At 35.4% G+C, this 21592-nt stretch overlaps 2 protein-coding genes across 8 annotated transcripts in view; one reads left to right on the top strand and one right to left on the bottom strand.

The window, feature by feature from the left end:
* The window catches only part of GIGYF2 (GRB10 interacting GYF protein 2), a 137509-nt gene that overhangs the window by 59497 nt on the left and 56420 nt on the right, over window positions 1-21592 (bottom strand). For 6 of the 7 annotated variants that reach the window (XM_055346006.1, XM_055346005.1, XM_055346004.1 and 3 more), the window contains exon 8: window positions 20740-20780. The exons of the other annotated variant lie outside the window; for it this stretch is intronic. In XM_055346006.1, coding sequence (XP_055201981.1) covers window positions 20740-20780 — 41 coding nt within the window. The remainder of the gene's footprint in view (window positions 1-20739; window positions 20781-21592) is intronic. 7 annotated transcript variants of the gene reach the window in all.
* On the top strand, window positions 12261-15304 carry KCNJ13 (potassium inwardly rectifying channel subfamily J member 13). The gene is made up of 2 exons (XM_055346009.1): window positions 12261-12789; window positions 14621-15304. The coding sequence occupies exons 1-2, from the start codon at window positions 12330-12332 to the stop codon at window positions 15241-15243; spliced, it is 1083 nt and encodes a 360-aa protein (XP_055201984.1). The 5' UTR covers window positions 12261-12329; the 3' UTR covers window positions 15244-15304.

Genomic DNA, 21592 nt, shown 5'->3' on the forward strand with positions numbered 1-21592 from the left:
CACACCCTGGGCCAAAGGCAGGTGCCAAACCACTGAGCCACCCAAGGATCCCCACTACATGTGATTTTAAATTTTGGCTGCAGTTCTGATCTATACACCTTCACTTTAAAAAAAAAAAAAAAAAAAAGACCCAATTCCCAATTTAAAAGTATGTGTTAAGAAGGCTGCCTGAATTTACAGGAACACCAGCCCATTCTAGCTCAAAAATTCTATAACAAAGGAGTTCAAATTCTGTTACTGAGTGCTTATTTCCTCAACTGCAATATATTTTTTGATATGTCTTCAATGGAAAGATTAAGATGACAACTTCTCCAGTAAACTAAAGAAAGCCAGAATAATATAGTTCTGACATGTCAAACATCCCACATGTAAGTGCAAGGTAGGTGGAGTTCCGCCTTTGGGAGTCACTGTCATATGCATAAAAGAAAGGTGAGAGAAATTCAAGAACTTTTAAGTGGACTTCACTCCATTCCTCCTCCTTCCTTTATGAAAACTTATTATTGAAGTATAACAATTCTTGCCAAAAAGTACATAAATCACAAATGTACTTTCAAAGAGTTTCAATAAAGCAAATACATCCACATGACTAAGATTTTAAAAAGAAAATATCAGGACAGCCCCGGTGGCTCAGTGGTTTAGCGCCACCTTCAGCCTAGGGCGTGATCCTGGAGACCCAGGATTGAGTCCCACGTGGGGCTCCCTGCATGGAGCCTGCTTCTCCCTCTGCCTGTGTCTCTGCCTCTCTCTCTCTCTCTCTCTGTCTGTCTCTCATAAACAAACAAACAACCCTAAAAATAAATAAATAAAATAAAAAAGAAAATATCGGGCAGCCCGGGTGGCTCAGAGGTTTAGCGCCGCCTTCAGCCTGGGTTGCGATCCTGGAGACCCGGGATCAAGTCCCGCATTGGGCTCCCTGCATGGAGCCTGCTTCTCCCTCTGCCTGTGTCTCTGCCTCTCTCTCTCTTTCATTAATAAATAAAAAAACCTTTAAAATAATTTAAAAAAAAAAAGAAAGAAAAAGAAAATATCTGGGGTTCCTGGGTGGCTCAGTTGGCCAAGGGTCCAATTTTTTATTTTAGCTCAGGTCTTAATTTCAGGATCATGAGTTCAAGCCCTGCCACTGGGCTCCACAATGGGCATGGAGCCTACTTAAAATATAAAAAGTTAATAGAAATAGAAATAAAAAAGAAAATATCAGGAGCTTTCAAAAATCTTCATGTCCCTCCAGTCAACCCTTCCCAAAGCAAGCACTATTTTTGACTTTCATCTCCAAAGATTAGATTTGCCTGTTGTTTAAATTTTTTTATGCCTGGCTTCTTACAGGAACAATTATGGGAGATTCATCCACATTGTTACAGAGAAGAGCAGCTTGTTCTTTTGCACAACTGTACAGGATCTCATTGTGTAGATAGACCACAATATATGACTCTGCTGCTGACTGAAGTTGTTTTTCGTTTTTTGCTATATGAATTGTGCTGCTATGAGCATTCTTGAATATGAAATTTAGTATATGTTTGTATTTCTGTTGATCTATACCTAAAAGTGAAATTGCCAGGAGTGAAATGAGGTATATTCAACTTTAGTAAGCACTACTAAATCTTATCCCTGAAAAATGAGTACTAACTTTACCTATTTTTACCTGTTTTACTCAAACCTCTAGCAAACATCACTATGAGTGCTTTCCTCTATGGACAAACACAATTAAAGACGAAGGATTAAAAATAAAGAAGAAACTTATACATAGCATCAATCCCCCAGGTCCACAGCCCAGGGACACACATGTAAACAAATAACCTAAAATTTGTCAAATTTTCCTTGACAAAATGCATCCATTTATCTCAACTAATCCTTATTACAATCATAAGAGTTAAGTTAAACATCATCACCTCAATTGTTCTGTGAGGAAAGGGATACTTATAGGGGGAATTTCCCAAGGTCATAGAGCTAAGTAGTGACCAAATCAGACATAGAACACAGGTGTTCAAACTCCTAAACCTGGGTTTACTCACAGACTTAATCCATTGAAAGAAGCAAAAAAAATTACAGAAAAACTAATGAAGAGAAAGCTCTGGGATCAAAGTCTAACAAACTCTAAAAGGGCAACAGACATACTATGCATGGTACAGCTTATATAGACAACGACTACTGACATTTCTAAAAGGGGAAGATGGAACCAAATGTGTTAATCTTCCAGCAGAAATTATGTCAAAATGTATATCCCTTGGGGCACCTGGGTGGCTCCATTCAGTTAAGCAACAGACTCTTGGTTTTGGCTCAGGTCATAGCTTCAGGTCATGAGATCCAGCCCCACACTGGACTCATGCTCAGCGTGCAGTCGGCTTGTCCCTTGTACCTCTGCCCCTCCCACTGCCTTCTTGCTTTCTCTCTCTCAAATAAATAAAATCTTAAAAAAAAAAAAAGCATACCCCTCAGAAATGTTAAGACCCATTCTTCAATATAAAAATTTCGCTTGAGAAATTCTTTTGAGAGGAAAAAAATGACTTCAAGCACCATCTAATACAATAATTTCCAATTACTACTAATATAACTAAAAATTACACTGAATTCAAGAATTGCTCTAAAACATCCAAATAAGTCCTTAACCATTTAAATGATTACAGTATATTTCTATTTGTGTAGATTTGAGTTGAGAGTGAAAATCTCAAGGAGAATTTGATCTATATGATTTGTTTAAAAAAAAAAAAAAAACATATAGGGCAGCCCCAGTGGCCCAGCAGTTTAGCGCCACCTTTGGCCTGGGGTATAATCCTGGAGTCTTGGGATCGAGTCTCATGTTGGGCTCCCTGTATGGAGCCTGACTTCTTCCTCTGCCTCTCTCTCTTTCTCTTCTGCCTCTGCCTCTCTCTCTGTCATAAATAAATAAATAAAATCTTAAAAAAAAACGCATATAATTTGTGTATTACTGGTCTAATTTAAAATAAAAGCTAAATATTAGGGCAGCCTGGGTGGCTCAGCGGTTTAGCGCTGCCTTTGGCCCAGGGCATGACTGGAGACCCAAAATCCAGTCCTGCATCGGGCTCCCTGCATGGGGCCTGCTTCTCCCTCTGCCTGTGACTCTGCCTCTCTGTCTGTCCCCATGTCTCTAATGAATGAATAAATAAAATCTTTAAAAAAAAAAAAAAGCAAAATATTAAAAGCCATTCCCAGGCAACTTAGAGGATGCTATCTAAAGTTCCTTTCAGGGATCCCTGGGTGGCGCAGTGGTTTGGCGCCTGCCTTTGGCCCAGGGCGCGATCCTGGAGACCCGGAATCGAATCCCACATGGGGCTTCCGGTGCATGGAGCCTGCTTCTCCCTCTGCCTGTGTCTCTGCCTCTCTCTCTCTCTGTGACTATCATAAATAAATAAAAATTAAAAAAAAATTAAAAAAAAAAAAAATAAAGTTCCTTTCATGTCTACAAAGTCTAGAATTCCACAGTGGCCAGTGAGGGATACCCACAAGGCCCTCCTCAGCATTTCAAACCAAAGTCCTCCTCCTTCCATAATACCAGCACAATAATAAGGTTGAGTAAGCAAATATTTTAATTGATTTCTTATAATCTTAACAGAAAAACTTGTAAACAAGATTGAAAAGTAAACATAACTGAATAATTTACAAATTTAATGGCTGACCCAAATATTCCTTAACCTACAGTCCATAAATGAACTTGGGGGCCATGAATCCTTGAACGAGAAGTAAATATTATGCTGGCATGCTTTCTTTTATCAGGGAAAAAGGTGTAAGGTTTTTGTAAGAGTCTTAAAGGTATCTATGACCTTCAAAAGATAAAGAAACACAAATTTAAAATGTATTTTCTTCTATTCAAAAGAGCAAATATGACTGTTTTATAATCAAACTATACAATCTATATAATACAAGTTATGATCTTATATCAACAGTAACTAAGAATGTACAAAAGGTGCTAAAATGCAAATGTATGACATATATAAACATTTTCCCAATGGCAGTAAATACTTAGTTGTTTCTGACTTAATGTATTAAGTATGAATAGGATTTTTCTAAAAATTAAATTAAATTAAAATGTAATATTGGTTTTAGTCTGGTCTAATTGAGTAGACTTCCTAAGGAGAAAGAGCAGTAAAAGGGCACCTGTGTGCATGTTTGACTCACAGCCAAAAATGGTGTTTATGGAAAACTTCAGATGGAGCGAAGAGGCACTCAGCCAATAAAATCTACAGCTGTGAGACTTGGAACTTACAAGTACCCAAACTCCAAAAGCAAAAGTGGAATTATGGGACAGACTTTGAAGCTTGTTTATGTGCAAATTTTTCTAGTAAGAAACTTTGTATTCCTCTATTCAGATATACATTCTCTGATCAACACTAAAAATATTTTCTAACACCAGAGAAAATAGTGAAAGGAAATCCCATCCAGGTGTTAGTATTTACTTTTTTTCCCCACAATTAATTGTAAACAAAACTCAGGATGGCTAGGATGGAGAAGTTTAAGTTTTATATCCAAAGATGTGTAACTTTTCTCCCATCCTAACCCCTGAGAGGTTACAATCTGCTCCACTCATTAACACTGGTCCTGAAAACACAATCCCTGACCGGAAGAGACAGATTGGAGGGGCTGCAGCATATCAAAATCTCCTTGAAAAAAAATACCTCTTGTGGTATTTTTTTAACTGAACCCTCATGTTCAGTCATCTGATGGTATATACCCTAACACTGCCGCAAATCTCTACGGAAGAAGACGATCAGCAGCTGGACTTGAACGCAGAACTGAAAAGGGACTAGGCATCTTCTAAAGAAAGCGAGGTATACTATATAAGAAAGAACATAGAACACGGCTAAAGTTTTAAAGTTGAAAGATTATCCATGTACATAGGCAGGACACTATACTCCAACTAAAGCATCTGTTAGTCTCAAGTACAAGTTGGTATAGTTATGGACTATACACTGGATTACTTTAGCCAGAAAGAAAATCAAATACCTTTAGGGACAGAGATCTGAATTTAATATAGAACAATGTATCTGGTCTTGGCACCTTGCTTAATCATTATAATTTTTAATAAAAAATAAACCAAAGAACAGATATTTACCACTTATGTTCATTCATAAAAGAAATGTTTTAGAACCATCTCTAACTAAAGTCAGTAATTCTGTGTAGATGGGCCCATGTGTCTTAGGGTGAAGTTGATATACCATCTATGTCAAGATCAGTTTCATCTCAGCTAACCTGGCAATCTCAAACAGAAATGAATAGTACTCCTCAGACTATTAAATGGGAGTACTGTGCACCTGAGTGGACACTCCAAAGCTGGTCTACTATCCACACAATTAGCAAATAGGAATGGTCTATAAACCACAGCAAGACTTTTAAATTACAGAAATTCAGAAACCAGAACCCTTCTTCACTTGAGACATTTCTTTCTTGACAATCATCTCGCCAAATCATTTCTGCCTTAATATATTCTGAAACAGTATATTATGGAAAGAAGCTTCTAAGTTTGGTAAAATCCTTCACCATCTTAATTATCATAACGTTGATGCGAGACACATGGCAGATACACTCCTGTACTTTCTAAAAGGCAGTGTCACACTGTATTTGCTAAGGCTTTTTCTTCCCCAGTCAACTGTCAATTGATATACAGTATAATTCCCTACCAGTGTGTACAGGGAATAAGCATCACCCTCACAAGTCCCTACTTTATGCTTTTACCTTCTCTAGTTCTGAAGGTCAAAGTTTCCAATGCTGTGTCTGAACTTGTATTGAAATGTTTGGCATTACAGAACAAAGAAGGAATTAATACTTTCTTTTTAATTGTGGGGGAGGGGAAGGAATCTACAAAGACGGATTTCACCTTCTAAGTAGCATTATATTGGTCTACATTAATAATTTTCCCAGCAGGCCTTCCATGATTTTACTTTGAACAATCACAGCCTTTGTTTCTCAGATCCTCTTACATGTGACATTTGATCAAAGTTTTAAAATCAGCAGCTAACAGAGGTGGAGAGAAGTACTGCTCAGTAAAAGCATTACACAAAACCATCCCACAGCTCACTTTAAGGTTGCTACAAGTTAGATCACAGGCGTTTTCTAGGTAAACACTATTTAGATGTTAAGTTAAATTTTCTGTACCCTGAACCCCATAAACCTCTCAGGAAACCATCCTCATTACTAAAGCATGCCTTAAGATAATTCTTCAGCTCCTTGACACAGGTGTGTTTTTTAAAGATAAGTGCAAGGTACCAAACAATTAAATCTATTCTTATTTAAGATCTCTGCACATAGCCTTAAAAAGAAGAAGGAGGAGGAGGTGGAGGAGGAGGAGGAGGAGGAGGAGGAGGAGGAGGAGGAGGAGGAGGAGGAGGAGGAAGAAGAAGAAGAAGAAGAAGAAGAAGAAGAAGAAGAAGAAGAAGAAGAAGAAGAAGAAGAAAGGCCTGTCTCCTTGTCCCTCCCTTCCAAAAATTCAGGTAACTAAATCACCTATATTATCAGTTTTAGAATTAGTGGCAGCCATTCTAGTGAGATGGAATATGAAAAGAAAACTCATAAAATCAATTAATTAATTCATGCTTTTTTAAAAGTCCTTATCGAAGGAAACCTTCCCTATAGAAATGGAGAAAAAAAGGAATAGTAAAGGCAGTATCTCACACTTCAACATGCTATATAAGGAAAGACGGCTGAAAGGAAATCTTGCAGGGAATTTTATCCCTTTGAACTTTCAAATAAACTCTTAAGTAAGATTATGCAAACTTACTAAAGACCGGTCCTGATTAGAGGGAAAAAATGCACCCCTTCTCCAAGTCAGTTCTGGAGGCTTTCTCCAGAATTGTTAAGGTTTGTGTTGGGTAAAGAAAGACCTCCTAACAAACCAGCATTCTTTTCCACATGATCAGAGCTCATTGGCCCCCCTGCGGACTAAGTGACCAATCACATCATCTTCAGCTGAAACTAGCCCCCACGACATTATAAACAGAGGAATGTGAACTGTAAATCCAGTCCAAGAAGAGAACCCACAAGCTAGCCTTGTAGATTAAAGTTACCTTATCAAAAGGACAGACTCTGCAAGTTTCCTCAAGACCTACCTGTGCACACAGACTGACCCAGCAAAAGTACTGGTGAGTACATGAAATAATATTCATTCTTATTTCTTTCCTTAAGGGGAACAGAAAGAAATTGAGTGGCAAATAGGGACAGAGCTAGATATTGCCAATAGATTTTTAAAACAAAGATATTACCTTCAGGGTCATACATTAAGGTTCTTTATTCTTTTTCCTTAAATTTTAGAAATGGAGTAATAGCCCTACTGAAAGCATTACTAGAAATTTTCTTGTTTTATTAAATGTACACCAATCCCATGTTACAATACAGAAATAAGCAGAAATGAAAGGCCCTAAAAAAATTCAGGGGCTTTTTTATTTTCACCTCTCTTCCTTGGATTATAGATAGATAGATAGATAGACAGACAGACAGATAGATATCTTTCTTTTGGAAGGGAGTAAAAAACCCAAAATGAGTATACAAGAACAAACAATCTCCGCACACACAATTTTTTTATTCCATGAAAAAAGTGATGACTATCTAGTTTTAAATGTCTTTTTAAGCATAGAATTACCAAAATTAGTAGGTGCTTCTACAAATAAGAAATTAAAATATAAAAGATTCTCTGAGCTTATATAAGAGAGAACTCACACTGTTTGCCCCAATTATAGAGGGTAGGAGAGATGACTTTAAGACTTTATACAATCAGTTTTTACACTAGATGTGAACAAATACATAGTAATATTGTGATCATTTAACATTTGTAGTTATAGCCTATTATCTTAACTGTTTAATATGAACTACACTACCACCTTACAACATGGCAACAAAAAAGATATAATTTTAAGTACTACAAACCAAATGAGTAAAACGAATCCATAATTTAGACAGCCACCGAAGCAGCCAAACTATCATTTTTATAAAGTAGTGTTTTTATCCACCGAAGTTTGTAAATGAGCAAATACTTTACAGCCCACACACAGAGAGAAAAAACAAACCTTCTCAAGCTTCAATTCTATTTTCTATTGGGATCAGTTAGTAAGAATCATATAAATACAAACCAAGACAAACATAATCAAAGGGTATTTGTACACCTGGAAAGATATGAAAATTACTTGGAAATATAATAGTATAAATATAATGATGCCTGTCAGTCACTTTTAAATTTGATGAAGAGAAAAATCTACATGTATCAGGCAACAATAATGTAATTTTCAAATACCACACAAGCAGATGTAAAATACATAAGAGAAAGAAGAAAAAAAAATAATCTAAAAAAACCTATGTCAGTTGAGGGAAATAGAAATAAATTTTAAAACTTGTAGAATTTTAAAAGATCGTATTATTTAATTTCCTTTTGACTCTCTTTTTTTAATATAAGGAAGCCTGGCCAAGGGGACTGGGTGGCTTGCCCAGCTGACACAGCTATGTAACCAACAGAGCCAGAGCATGGTCAGCTAGATTCCCTACCTTGTTTTAGTTATACTAAACCATACTCTTTATATAAATCCAAAGATGGACTTATTCAGGGTAATCGTTAAATGGGGATCAAAATCTGAGAATACTCCACTTACCAACACAATTTTAAAAAGATCCAGCAAAGCCTTATATATAAAAAGGAGACTGCTTCACTGTTTTGATATTAGCCTTGACATCCCTGTTCACAGGTGTTTTGATATTAGCCTTGACATCCCTGTTCACAGGTTTTTTTCCTCACATATTTAGTTAATTCCAAGAGAAAAAGAATGAAATTGTTGAAGCCCAGAGTAAGTGCTACAAAGCTGTAGGTAATAACAATCCTGAAAAAGCCCAAATAATAATAATTTTGTTAGCTATAATATATACAGAAAGGCTATCTCCCTAGGTAATGAGTTTTAGAACTTAATAACTTAAGGTGAAAATCAAGAATCACAAAGTTCTCCCTACAAAAAACTATTGTTAAACAATCAGCAATTAGTAGCATTCACCAGGACAGTGGATCCTAAAGTACAATATGCACTAGAGTACAAGGTCCATCATGGGCATTTTCACACAGATGGGAAGCAAGAAACAACAAGTTGAAGCTAATATAATGTCGGATACCAATTTCACCTCAAAAAAAAACTAGAAAAAAAATTAGAAAAGAAAAAGAAACCATTAAGGACAATACAGTGGTGATTCACAACCTTTCTGAAGGAATCCAATTAACATTTATTATATCCTTCTTTCTCTTTTAAGGTCAAAATGGCTTTTCTTTTATAAAATTAGTATGATATATTCTAGAAATTATTTTCTCACCTGGTAAAATACAAATTTGGCAATGCTATGTAAGAAGTTTCCTCTCCACATTTTAATTTGTACTGGTCTATAATATTCAGAAGATTAGACTACATAATAATTGTGATCTTCAAATTTTACAAGATGTCTTCCTTAACTGAAAATATATTTCTTGACCACAAATCTTAGGTCTGAACCTAAGCATTCCTAAAGACCCAAATATTCTATAATTACTCCTAAACAAAACTAGTCAAATGGAACGTAGTATTCTTCACAAAAGGCTAACCAGGATCAAAATATCTATTTTTGAAGCACTGACTCTGGACTATGGACTTGGTGTGAGATTCACTAATAACACTACCTTTGTGATCCTAGGAAATTCACTATGCCTCAGTTTCCTTATCTGTAAAATGGAAATTACAATGGTACTACTGGGAAAGTTAAGGAACACTATTAATAATAATAATAAAGTAGCTAACACTAGGAAGTTACTCTGCACTAGGCATTTGAAAGTGTTTGGTATTATTACTGCCACATAGTAAACAATATATATTGGCCAATATTATTAATCATTACTGTCATGAGAATCATTTGTGAAGTCAACAATAGTTTAAGACAGATACTTGAGATAGTTATGGGGACTGAAAGAACATCTACTAGAAGCTAAAAATATGGCTGTCAAAGACTATCTTGTAAATATAGTAAATAAATAAATATATCATCTTGGGAAAGATTTTTTTTTCACCAAACTTTCTTGTAGTAAGAAAATTAGCTTCTTGTAGTAAGAAAATTAACCTGTAAAGTTAGCCAGACGAGGATAATATTACAAACAATCTAAGGCCCCCATCTGCCTAACCCCTGGTGACATCATCTGAGAAACAGAATAATAATGTCTATCTTGCTGGGGCACTTGGATGATTCAGTCAGTTAAGTGTCTGACTCTTCATTTTGGCTCAGGTCATGATCTCGGGATCCTGGGATCCACTTTTGCCACAGGGTTCCACGATCGGCGGGGATCTGCTTGAGGATTCTATCTTCCTTTTCCCCTCCCCCTGTTCACATTCTCTCTGCCTCTAATAAACAAATAAATCTTAAGAACAAACCCAAAAGAAAGGTCTATCCTGCTGACATACCAAGGAATTAGAGATAATGCAATATGAAGATACCTAGCACAGTGAAAATTATTGCTGTTGTTACTTTCAAAAGGACAGAGATAAGGTCTCCTAAAACATTTAAAGAATCTAGCAAAATGAGTCATTAAGTAGCTATGTTAAGGGAAAAAAAATACACTAAATAATAAAGACTACTTGTCAGAATAATGAATTATAAAGCATTAATGACCTAAGACTTTAAGTTTATAATATGAAACTAAAATGGTTAGGGCAGCCCCGGTGGCGCAGCAGTTTAGCGCCACCTGCAGCCTGGGGCGTGATCCTGGAGACCGGGGATTGAGTCCCACGTCAGGCTCCCTGCATGGGGCCTGCTTCTCCCTCTGCCTCCCTCTGCCTCTCTCTCTCTCGCTCTGTGTCTCTCATGAATAAATAAAATAAATAAATAAATAAAATCTTTAAAAAAATAAAATAAAATGGTTATTACTCTAAATAAATTTTAACCATTATCCCAGTGTTCCATCAGTAATTCAAATCTGAAGAAAATACAAGAGAATGTCTCTAATATCACTGATATCTGTTAAATTAGCCTCAAGGAGAAAGGGAAATAACATACCCAACTAGCCAATGTCTAATTCCAATTATCACAGGAAGGCAGTCTCCACAGCCCCAAAGTCCCTAGACACAGGAAAAGATCCAGCAAACTCAACCAACAACTTAGCTCCAATGCCTCTACTCCCTTTAAGTGTCACCATCATTCAAAACATAGGAAGGGACAAAACAAAACAAAACATAGGAAGGGGATATATAATACTCTCAACAGCATCTACTTCTGAGGGAAGCAGGTAGGCAAAGAGTCAAACGTAAACTCCTAGCACTGCATTGTGACAAAAAGAAAGAAAAAGCAAAGCCGCACTTCCCAGTCTGTTCCTGTGAGATCCACATAAAAGTCTTAAGACATAGAAATCGTCACACAGAAAGCATACCTTAGATTTCTTCTCACCAGAGAAAAACACACCCACTGATTTATAGTTGAACTGTTTACAGCTAAAAACTAATTATATTAATTATCTTTCAAAAATGGCCATGTGGTGCCTTAATGGTTATTTTAGTTCATTGGTATTTTAGTTTAATGAAAACTTGAAGCTTTTCTCTGGTTTACTTACTTTCAAAACTAGTATTACCTAGGAACCTCTACCTAGAATTTCTTACTTATCTAAGAAAATAATGTTCTCCCCATTCCACAATCTAATCAGAATCTAGAATATTCAGAGGATGACAATGCATTAGACAAAGAAGGAAAGAATCCATGAAAATGGCCACAAAGTGACAAAAACAAAGCCTATTCATAAAACTTTCAATAGGCTAATTAAAAATCATACATTAGAACTATGGATCTAAAAGCTTAGTTCTGTCCTAGCATGGAATTCAGCTTCAAAACATTTGCAGTGTAACACTGCATTTCCAAATGATTTCTAGTTATTTACATAAAGGAACACACATATTTAATTTATTCATTTAAATTATGAATTATTTATATTAATTATAAAAACATTATTTACACTAATGTTTAGTCAAATCAATAAATACTTTATGTGCAAGAGACAAAGATATCAAAGGGACATGAACCATAACCCCAAGCTTTAAGGATTTTGAAATATACTTGGAAATATTAAAATAGCAAACAATATTTTAACAGTCATTCAAGGAAACAATAAGAGATATCTGAAGGCAAGTGATGATTAGGTAACAAATGAATGGCTTAGTCAAAAAGTCATTGTCTCTTTTCTCTTACGTGAAGAGAAAAAGAGCTGTTAGACTGGGAAAGCCTACCCAGTAGCCTTTTTTTCTCCAAAAAAAGGAGAAAGTGAATGAGGTCTCAGAATTAATATTAACTGTAAAACAGTTAAGAGCTTACTAATTTATTCTTTGTTTCAGAAATTACAGCCTGAGATGGATGGCAGTAATTGCAAAGTTATTGCTCCTCTCCTAACTCAGAGATACCGGAGGATGGTCACCAAGGATGGCCACAGCACACTTCAAATGGATGGTGCTCAAAGAGGTCTTGCATATCTGCGAGATGCTTGGGGAATCCTAATGGACATGCGCTGGCGCTGGATGATGTTGGTCTTTTCTGCTTCTTTTGTTGTCCACTGGCTTGTCTTTGCAGTGCTCTGGTATGTTCTAGCTGAGATGAATGGTGATCTGGAACTAGATCATGATGCCCCACCTGAAAACCACACTATCTGTGTGAAGTACATCACCAGTTTCACAGCTGCATTCTCCTTCTCCCTGGAGACACAACTCACAATTGGTTATGGTACCATGTTCCCCAGTGGTGACTGTCCAAGTGCAATCGCCCTACTTGCCATACAAATGCTCCTAGGCCTCATGCTAGAGGCTTTTATCACAGGTAATTGTTTTTGTTCTTTAAAAAAAAAAAATTACAAGTGGTTTGGAGAAGGGATAGCCAATTATAAGCAACTGTGGTATAGAATAATTCATTTGCATTATCAGCCAGTAATATCTAAGACTGAAGAAAGACTAGGGGAATAAGAGATGAAATTATATGAACCCTGACTCTATGCTTAAACTTTACCTATTTGGACTCCTTAAGAAAAAAGGGATTATTAATGACACTAACTTGCAGCAACATCTTACACAAAAAGAATATTAACAAAAAGTCTAAAAGGCATTTTTTTTTCAGAGAAACTAAATACTTTTGTCATATAAGTGGATAAATATGTTAAATGCACATTTTGACAATCATTTTACCTAACAGAAGAATTTGATTTTCTTTACTAGGTTAAAATTTCCTCCTCTGAGTTTATCTGTTCAACATTTACTCATTATCAGTAAGCCCAGAGCACCAAAGTCAGCATTATATTTAGAGATCAAGTATACACATTCTTACTGAATATACGTCCACAAAGATTAATGAAATTTTATTTATAAACCTGGTAACACATAAAACTTTCCTGTAATTAAGTAGGGCGTCATTTTTGTAAATGGTGTGTATATATAGTTTAAAAATCAAAAAACAAATCAAAAAGAAAACGTGGCCTTAACATACTATGCAATAATAATCTGAAAAGGTAAGTAATGAGCCAAATGAAGCGTGACCTGGAATGAAGTCCAGTGTGCTGCCAACTGGCTCTGTAACCTGTAACAAATTACTTAACTTCCCTACTCAAGTTCTTAAACTGGTCAGCCATTAGATAAAATTTAGGGGATTCATGAACTTAGGAAAAACTTACTTCTTTTGTCACTAGCCCCTACCTGAAAATTACCATTTCCTTCCATTATAAACATAGGCAACAAAAACAATAGTATCAGCATACCCATAACTCTGATTCAAACAGCAATCACTGATATTTTCATATCACACTACAATACTCCCCAAAGTATACTATTAAACCTGCCACTATATTTTGCTGTTTAAGGCATTTTAAAGCACATACAGTACTATAAATTTTTAAATGTTCAACTCGATTTCAATATATTTGGTTTCCTTCGTATGTCTTTTACTTTATGCATTTAAAGCATAATTATGATAAGAGGACCACAGATCTCACCAGCAGCCAACAAGATTTGTGGCACAAAAATGGTTAAGAAATCCTGACCTACAGCTTGGGGGCACAGAAGATGCACTTTTAAAGGTACACTGAAAAAATAAATAAATAAATAAATAAATAAATAAATAAATAAATAAATAAATAAATGTACACTGAAAACACTTTAGAGCCAAAGCCTTATAAAATAAAGGGGAGGGAAGAGGTTGTATAAGTTTCAAAGTTAAAAAATTCCTCAATGTATCAGTCATTCTACTGGTCCCCTTCCCACCCCAAATCATTCGACTCTGAATCTAATTTCTACTTCAACTTGAAATAATCTAATTACAGATGAATTTCATTTATTTTGTTACTTTTTTTTTAATTGGGGGTAGAAATATAAGAAATGATCATTCTCTGATTTTGTAAGAAATGAAAAGACAAAGTTACATTTCTATGTAACAAAATGAATTCTGTTTAAGCCTCCTGAAATCATAGTTTTAAAATAAGGATGTATGTACATGTTGAAAATTCTTCAGGCAAATGAGACTATCCAAATTAACAATGTATTCATCAATTCGTAACTCACTTGGAGTAGAAGCGTATAACTATTTGATACACCCTTCTCATTCGGAAATAGTATTCATATTTCAAGTGTTCATTCTAAAAAAAATTCACTGATTTCTAATTTAGGTGCCTTTGTGGCGAAGATTGCCCGGCCAAAAAATCGAGCTTTTTCAATTCGCTTTACGGACTTAGCAGTAGTAGCTCACATAGATGGCAAACCTAATCTAATTTTCCAAGTGGCCAACACTCGACCTAGTCCTCTGACTAGTGTCCGAGTCTCAGCTGTACTCTATCAGGAAAGGGAAAATGGTGAACTCAACCAGACCAGTGTGGACTTCCACCTTGATGGCATCAGTTCTGAGGAATGTCCATTCTTTATCTTTCCACTAACCTACTATCACTCCATTATACCATCAAGTCCTCTTGCTACTCTGCTCCAGCATGAAAATCCTCCCCACTTTGAATTAGTTGTGTTCCTCTCAGCAATGCAGGAAGGCACTGGAGAAATATGCCAAAGGAGGACGTCCTACCTACCCTCCGAGATCATGTTACATCACTGTTTTGCGTCTCTGTTGACCCGGGGTTCCAAAGGTGAATATCAAATCAAGATGGAGAATTTTGACAAGACCGTTCCTGAACTTCCAACTCCTCTGGTCTCCAAGAGCCCAAATAGGACTGACATGGACATCCATATCAATGGACAAAGCATGGACAATTTTCAGATCTCAGAAACAGGACTGACAGAATAAGACGTCTCCATGACACCCTATTTTTTAATGTATTAAATATACCCAGTCAGTTATGCAGCTACTTCTCCTTCATCATATCTCATGTTTTCTCTTTTTTTTTCAATGCTGGTTACATCTATCTGATTACATCATAGTAATCAAGCCTATGCCCATAAAAAAGGCTAACAATACACATTCTGGAAATATAACATTCTACCTTACAAATCTGTACTGCGGTTATCTGCTGAAATCAATGCATCTCAACATAACAGGTATTTATACAGAAATGTTGATGGATTCATATTAAAGTGGTATGCTATCACTAATGAAGGTAAAATGGGACAATAAAGTTTAACACAGCTGAACTCTAAAATCAACCACAATCTCTCGTTTTCATCTGCAAGTGAAGCAACAGTCTAGTCTTAAACCTAGCTCCCTGTGTAGAATGATGATTTCACAATATTTAATGAACATCATTTTAAAACTCTTATTTTTGCAAGACAACAAAGATCATTCCTCTGGTTCTTCATACAACAAAACTGGAGTTAAGTATTACCCTCTCAATTTTTACCACCTAAAAACAAAAATTCACACACACTCACACACACACACACACACACACACACACAAAACAGCAAAGTATATAGATTTATACATAGCTCTAAAAGTATTTGAGCATGACACTCAAACACATGCACATGTTCATGTATTTGTGGCAGAAAGTGATCAGATCAAGTAAGAGCTCCAGCCTGAATGCAACCCGTAATTTTGTAAGGAGATGCAAAATTCTATCTCCTATAAAGTAAGCTTGCATAATAATCAAATAGTGATTTAAAAATTATAATTAACGATTCATTTGAATGACTTCTGACCTAAGTAAAAACATTCCCTTCTTACCTGTGATCCATTCAGTGGTATAAAAAAAACAGGACACCCTAAGTAACTCATAAATGCAAATATATTTAAGGCTTTAGATATAAAAGTTCAGTTACTTATAATTCAAATAGGAAAAACATCTTCAATAGATAAAACAAAAAATTAGGCAACAAGTATTTTCAAACCCAAATTCCTGTTTCCAACTTCAAATAGTTTTTTCTATAAACACAAAATGAGTGTTTATTCACCAGTAGGAGGTTGGACTAGATAAACTCTATTATTTCTTACCAAGTCTAATACTCCATGAAAATTATGCTCTCTCTGCTTCAATTTCTATTTTACATATACTTAGATGAACCCTTTTCCCGTACCTTCAATTTAATTTAAAACCATTCTCTGCATGCTTTTCATTTTGATTTAAAAAAATAATAAACTGTCCTCAAAGTAAACAAAACCCAAAAAAGTCACCCTTATCAGAATTCAAGTAGATTTGTGGCTGCTCTTCTTTTCTATAACTTCCCTTACTCAGGTCTTAGTAGGAAAAGTGAAAGATTAACCCTCCCCCTCCCCACTGGTGATGACCCAGCCAGGAATCATTCCATAAAATAAACACGAGCCTATAAAGGCAATCAGTTCTGAAGAGCAGGACAGAGCAGCAAGTCACATTTTTCTATTCTTTGACCAAAAGGAAAAGAAAATAAAGAACTCTGTAGTGGTCTAAGAAAATATCAAGAACACAGAAATTAATTATGGTAAACTTCTGCTGTTTGGAAACTTTAGGCATTCTGGAAGGCTAATTTTTCCAACAGACTTTTTTTTTCCAACCCAGGACTGCCATAACACATACAGACAGTAGGAATTCTTATTTCTATAATAAAGTAACCAGATTCACATAATCTATGAAAATAAAGTAGTATCAAAGATTTACATGATATGTTTTTTCCTAAGAGCTCTACATCACTTACACAGATCACAACTCCACCCATTAAGTGAAGGTGCCCAAAGTGACAAAAGTGAGCAAGATCTGGGATGAGGCTCCCTGCAGACACAGCATGTTCTCCATTCAAGTCACAGAACTCTCAAAGTACACTATGTATATATAAGCTCTGCATCTGAAAACTAGATGTGATTTCCTCCACATATACCCCAAAACAACTCTGTTGGTATACTAATGCTATTTAATAAATGTTTCACAAGCAGACAACTAAGAAATGCAATCAAAAACTTCTGTCTAGGTGGCTGAAAAGCTTCTGAAAGCACTGTTCATGATTCTTTCACTTACTTTAGAAAATCAGTTTCTACATTAAGGATTAAGTTTTCTGCCAAGATACCATTATCCTTTCAAGAGAAGGAAGTGCAAATGGACAGAGGGGGAAAGACCTGGGAGGTGGGAACAGCAGCTCTAATTTCTGGCTGTACAGCTCACTAACCTGGGGGCACCTGGGAGCCCAGTAATGCTATCTTGGATACCTGACTAGGAAGACCACGATGGAATTCACTTTAGAAGTGCTTTAGGAAGCTAATATAGACAGCATGACAATCCCAACAAATTAGACAAGTAGTTACTAAATATCATAAGGTCTGGTTTTATATATGTATAAGCCCATAATACCTACTACTGCTAGAAGCAGCCTTATAATCAAAGGCTTTTATGTCTACTCTAAAGTATTTCACACCAAAATCCACTAATTGGTAACACATTGAGATGAACCTATTGGTATCAACTGGATTAATTTTTATTTAATGATCTTTCAATTTCCTCCTCACAGAATCATACAAGTTCATCACCGGAACTGATCTCCCTCTGCAGCAATTAATTCCTACTGAATAGCAATTGTAATTCCAATGTTGAAGGCCTTTTCCACCTCCATATTGTCCCAAGGGTGTGTTCACAGGGAATATGCACAATTCTTGCCCAGATGTCTGTAAACACACCCATTTCTCTTCATATAAGCAGCAAATATATGATATAAATCATCACTAATTTTAAAAACAAGTCATTCTGGAACCTTTAGTATTCTGGAAATTTCAGTATTCCAAATCTTAATTTGAGGTCATAAAACATCTCACAACTCACCAATATATATATATCACTCTATCCCAACAATCTAGTTTAGAACTGCCATTCTTGAAGAGTGCAAGATACAATTAGGAACAAATCTCTTTATAATATTTTCAACAAAAATGGATTGCTTATAAAAAGAAAGGCTCAGAATTATTAGCAGTTAATATAACCTGAAGTGTGCATCTTATCAAAAAATATTCAGTAAAATCCACTATGATTTATTTATATATATATATTTGTGAAACTTGCCCTGATATTTTAATAGGAAAAACTTTCTTTATATTCTTAACAACTTCACATCAACTTAGTTTTATGGAACTCATCTTTTCACAGATATACCTATAGGGTGACAAAGAAAAAGACTTATATTTTTAATAGTAGTTGGGGAAATAACCTAGATTGAATTAAGAGTTAAAACAATTATAAAAAAGAAACTTTACACTCTATCCAAACCACCAAATATAACTATGTGTAAAACAGTTAAAAATCAAGCTATTGTCTTAACAGGGAACACACTGCTTTCCCAAGACAACCCAAACCCTTTTCAGACAACTCTAGTAGACCTTTTTAAGATTGTGTCGAGTATCTGCCTCCTTAAATCTGCCTTTAGACTCATACAGATCAAATTTAATTCCTCTTTTATGACTGTTAAGCAAATATTTGTAGAGAGAAACCCTAAAAACCCTCCTCCCCACCCTGTCCTGCCCACAATCTTGTCTGCTGTGTAAACAGCCCTGTTTCCTTCATGCATTCCCCATCACAAGGCTTCAAATGCCCTAAGCATCCTACTCCAACATATGGATCCCTTCTGGGTATGGCCACTGCACACAATACTTAAGCTGTTCTGTGTCAATAAAAAAGACAGCAGGCACCCCTATCGCCTGCCTCATGAGGACACTTCAGTCCTAGTAAATGCTGTGCTCGGCACCATCCCGCTGCTGGTTAACACTGATCCCGCAGTCAGCTGAGAAGGCTGTGCCTTTCCCTAGCAGGATGCTATTATGCCATTACTCCATATCTTCAATTCTAGAGTTTATGCAAGACTTGCTTGGCATTTTCTGTTAAACTTCCATTTGATTAGATCTGATCTCTGTTCCATCTTAATAATTATCTCAAGTCCCAGCAGTTCTACTCTATAGCTATCCCTCTAAAAACCGTATAGTTTGAAAATCTGGTCACATACCAACAATGTCATCCAAAAAAAGGGACTATTTACATAGCACCTAACACAGGGCCTATCAGGGCCTATCAAAGGAGTAGGAACTCAATAACTATTAAACAAATAAATGGGTCCGTATACTTTTATTTAATCCCAAAAATTTTGTAAGGCATTCTTACCTTCATTTACTATGAAACTACTGAATGTCTGAGAACTTAGATTACTGGTGATCTTTGACTCAAAACCCTGTACTCCAAACTACCCCTCATTATCTTTCCATATTCACTGGGAGAAGTACTGAATCAGAAAAGGATAGAAGCAAAAGTCCTAAACAAATGCCCCAAGATAGTATTTATCCAATAGTCTATGACACAAGTAAAGCCTTTCAATAGCAATAACTTACCTAGTCTTCTAAATTTCTTTGTGTTACTCATTTAACAACTTTTCATTAATATAAATACAACTGATTATTCCTGATGCCATGTTAGTAAATAAGAAGTTTAAATAACTGAAAAAATGAATTTGATATGAAAACAGTGATGCAAAGTTGACTACCATAACTACTTAGTGTTAAAAAAAAAAATCTGCAAATCAGCCTGTGAGTGATATTTACATATTTAACATATCTTTGAGAAATATTTACTCTTGTCAGATATAATCACACTCTGTAGACCTTTTCTGGTACTTGTAGGAATTTGGATCTTGCATGGTGATTTTCATAACTCCAATATTACTGTGAATCGGCATTTCTTTTTCCTCTCAGACATTACTACCCACTGGCAGTTTGGAAGGTAGTACCTTTAATCAGTCAGAAAGCCCATCTTAACATTATAGATTTTTTTAATATAAACTATGATTAATTGAGCACAAACATGGAAATCTTATTCCCTTACTACATACCTTCTAATTCAGTGGCTACCTTAACTATAATTTATTTTGAGGGCTCTCATCTCAAAACAAGAAAAAAGAAAGATTATACATCAAAAAGACCAGATGAACAAAAGACTAAAGTAAAAACATTCAAAGTTTTAGCACTTGCCCTCTGACATGAAAACAAGCATTCTAGCATTTTTCCTATTTCTTCTCACCCTTGAGATGTATCTACATTGGAAAAGGGAGTTAACAGACTGAAATTTCAGTTCACAAGGTAGCCTTAATAAAGAATATATGCCTTCCCAAGAACACACAAACCTAAAAAGCTAATCCAAGTAAATCCTAATGGTTGTGTTCACCACCCCTAGTTTCATGCAACAGAGCCCTCCCATGGAATTATTAATGCAAGCAATGCTACAACTCCATCTACTGGAGAGGTACAGGTAATGAGTTAATTTTTAATAAATGTATCCTTGAGCCTTGTCACGAACTATTATCATGGAAGTCTAGATAAAAATACTTCAAAACAGTAAGCAAGCCTTACCTACATCTTTTCGTCCTGGTTTTTCAAAACGTCTGTCACCTCTAGAAAAGATAAAATAAGTTTCAAACACGACTTGAGAGTAATATATAGACTTTCCATCTGTGACACCCACTGCCCTTTCTCTAATACCATGCTTTCTTTTTCAAATTATAAAACAAATGCAAAAAAAAAAATAAAATAAAACAAATGCATAATTATTGTAGCATTTGGAAAATACAAAATAGCACAAAGATAAAAACAAAAATATCCACTATCTAACTTACCAAAATCTAACTAGCTTCTATTTACCCAGAAAAAATGTTCTTTTTTAAATTAGATACATAATTTTACATATATGCTATAGTTATATTTTTAGAATGTGTTTTCCCACATCATTAAATATTTTCAAAATCATCCTAACTTTAACGGTTATATAATATTCTATTGTGTGGGTATATCATTATATAAGAAACCACAGCGATATTAAGCTGTTTGGCTTTTTCTTATTATAATCATCACAGTGGACATCTTTGCACATACAACTTTGTGCAACTGCCCTCCCTCATCAACAAACATCACAAAAACTCACAAATAACAGAGAAGATGCTTTGACTAATAGCAACAAACAATAAAATGTCAATTGTTAATGCCTCCCACTGAACGCTAATCAAATAGCAAATGTGATAAACTATGAAATACCCATGCTGGCACTAACATATGAACCTATTTATTTAGAATGTTTCATCCTTTAAATAAGGATCTGTTAAAAAATTCTTACAGATTGATACTCAATTAACAGCATTTTTTAAATGAAATCTTAGAAACTATATACAAAAGTATCTCCTCTGCATAAAGCAGAAAAAAATGTTTTTTA

The sequence above is a fragment of the Nyctereutes procyonoides genome, unplaced genomic scaffold, assembly GCF_905146905.1.
Source record: "Nyctereutes procyonoides isolate TBG_1078 unplaced genomic scaffold, NYPRO_anot_genome, whole genome shotgun sequence".
NCBI classification, from domain to species: domain Eukaryota; kingdom Metazoa; phylum Chordata; class Mammalia; order Carnivora; family Canidae; genus Nyctereutes; species Nyctereutes procyonoides.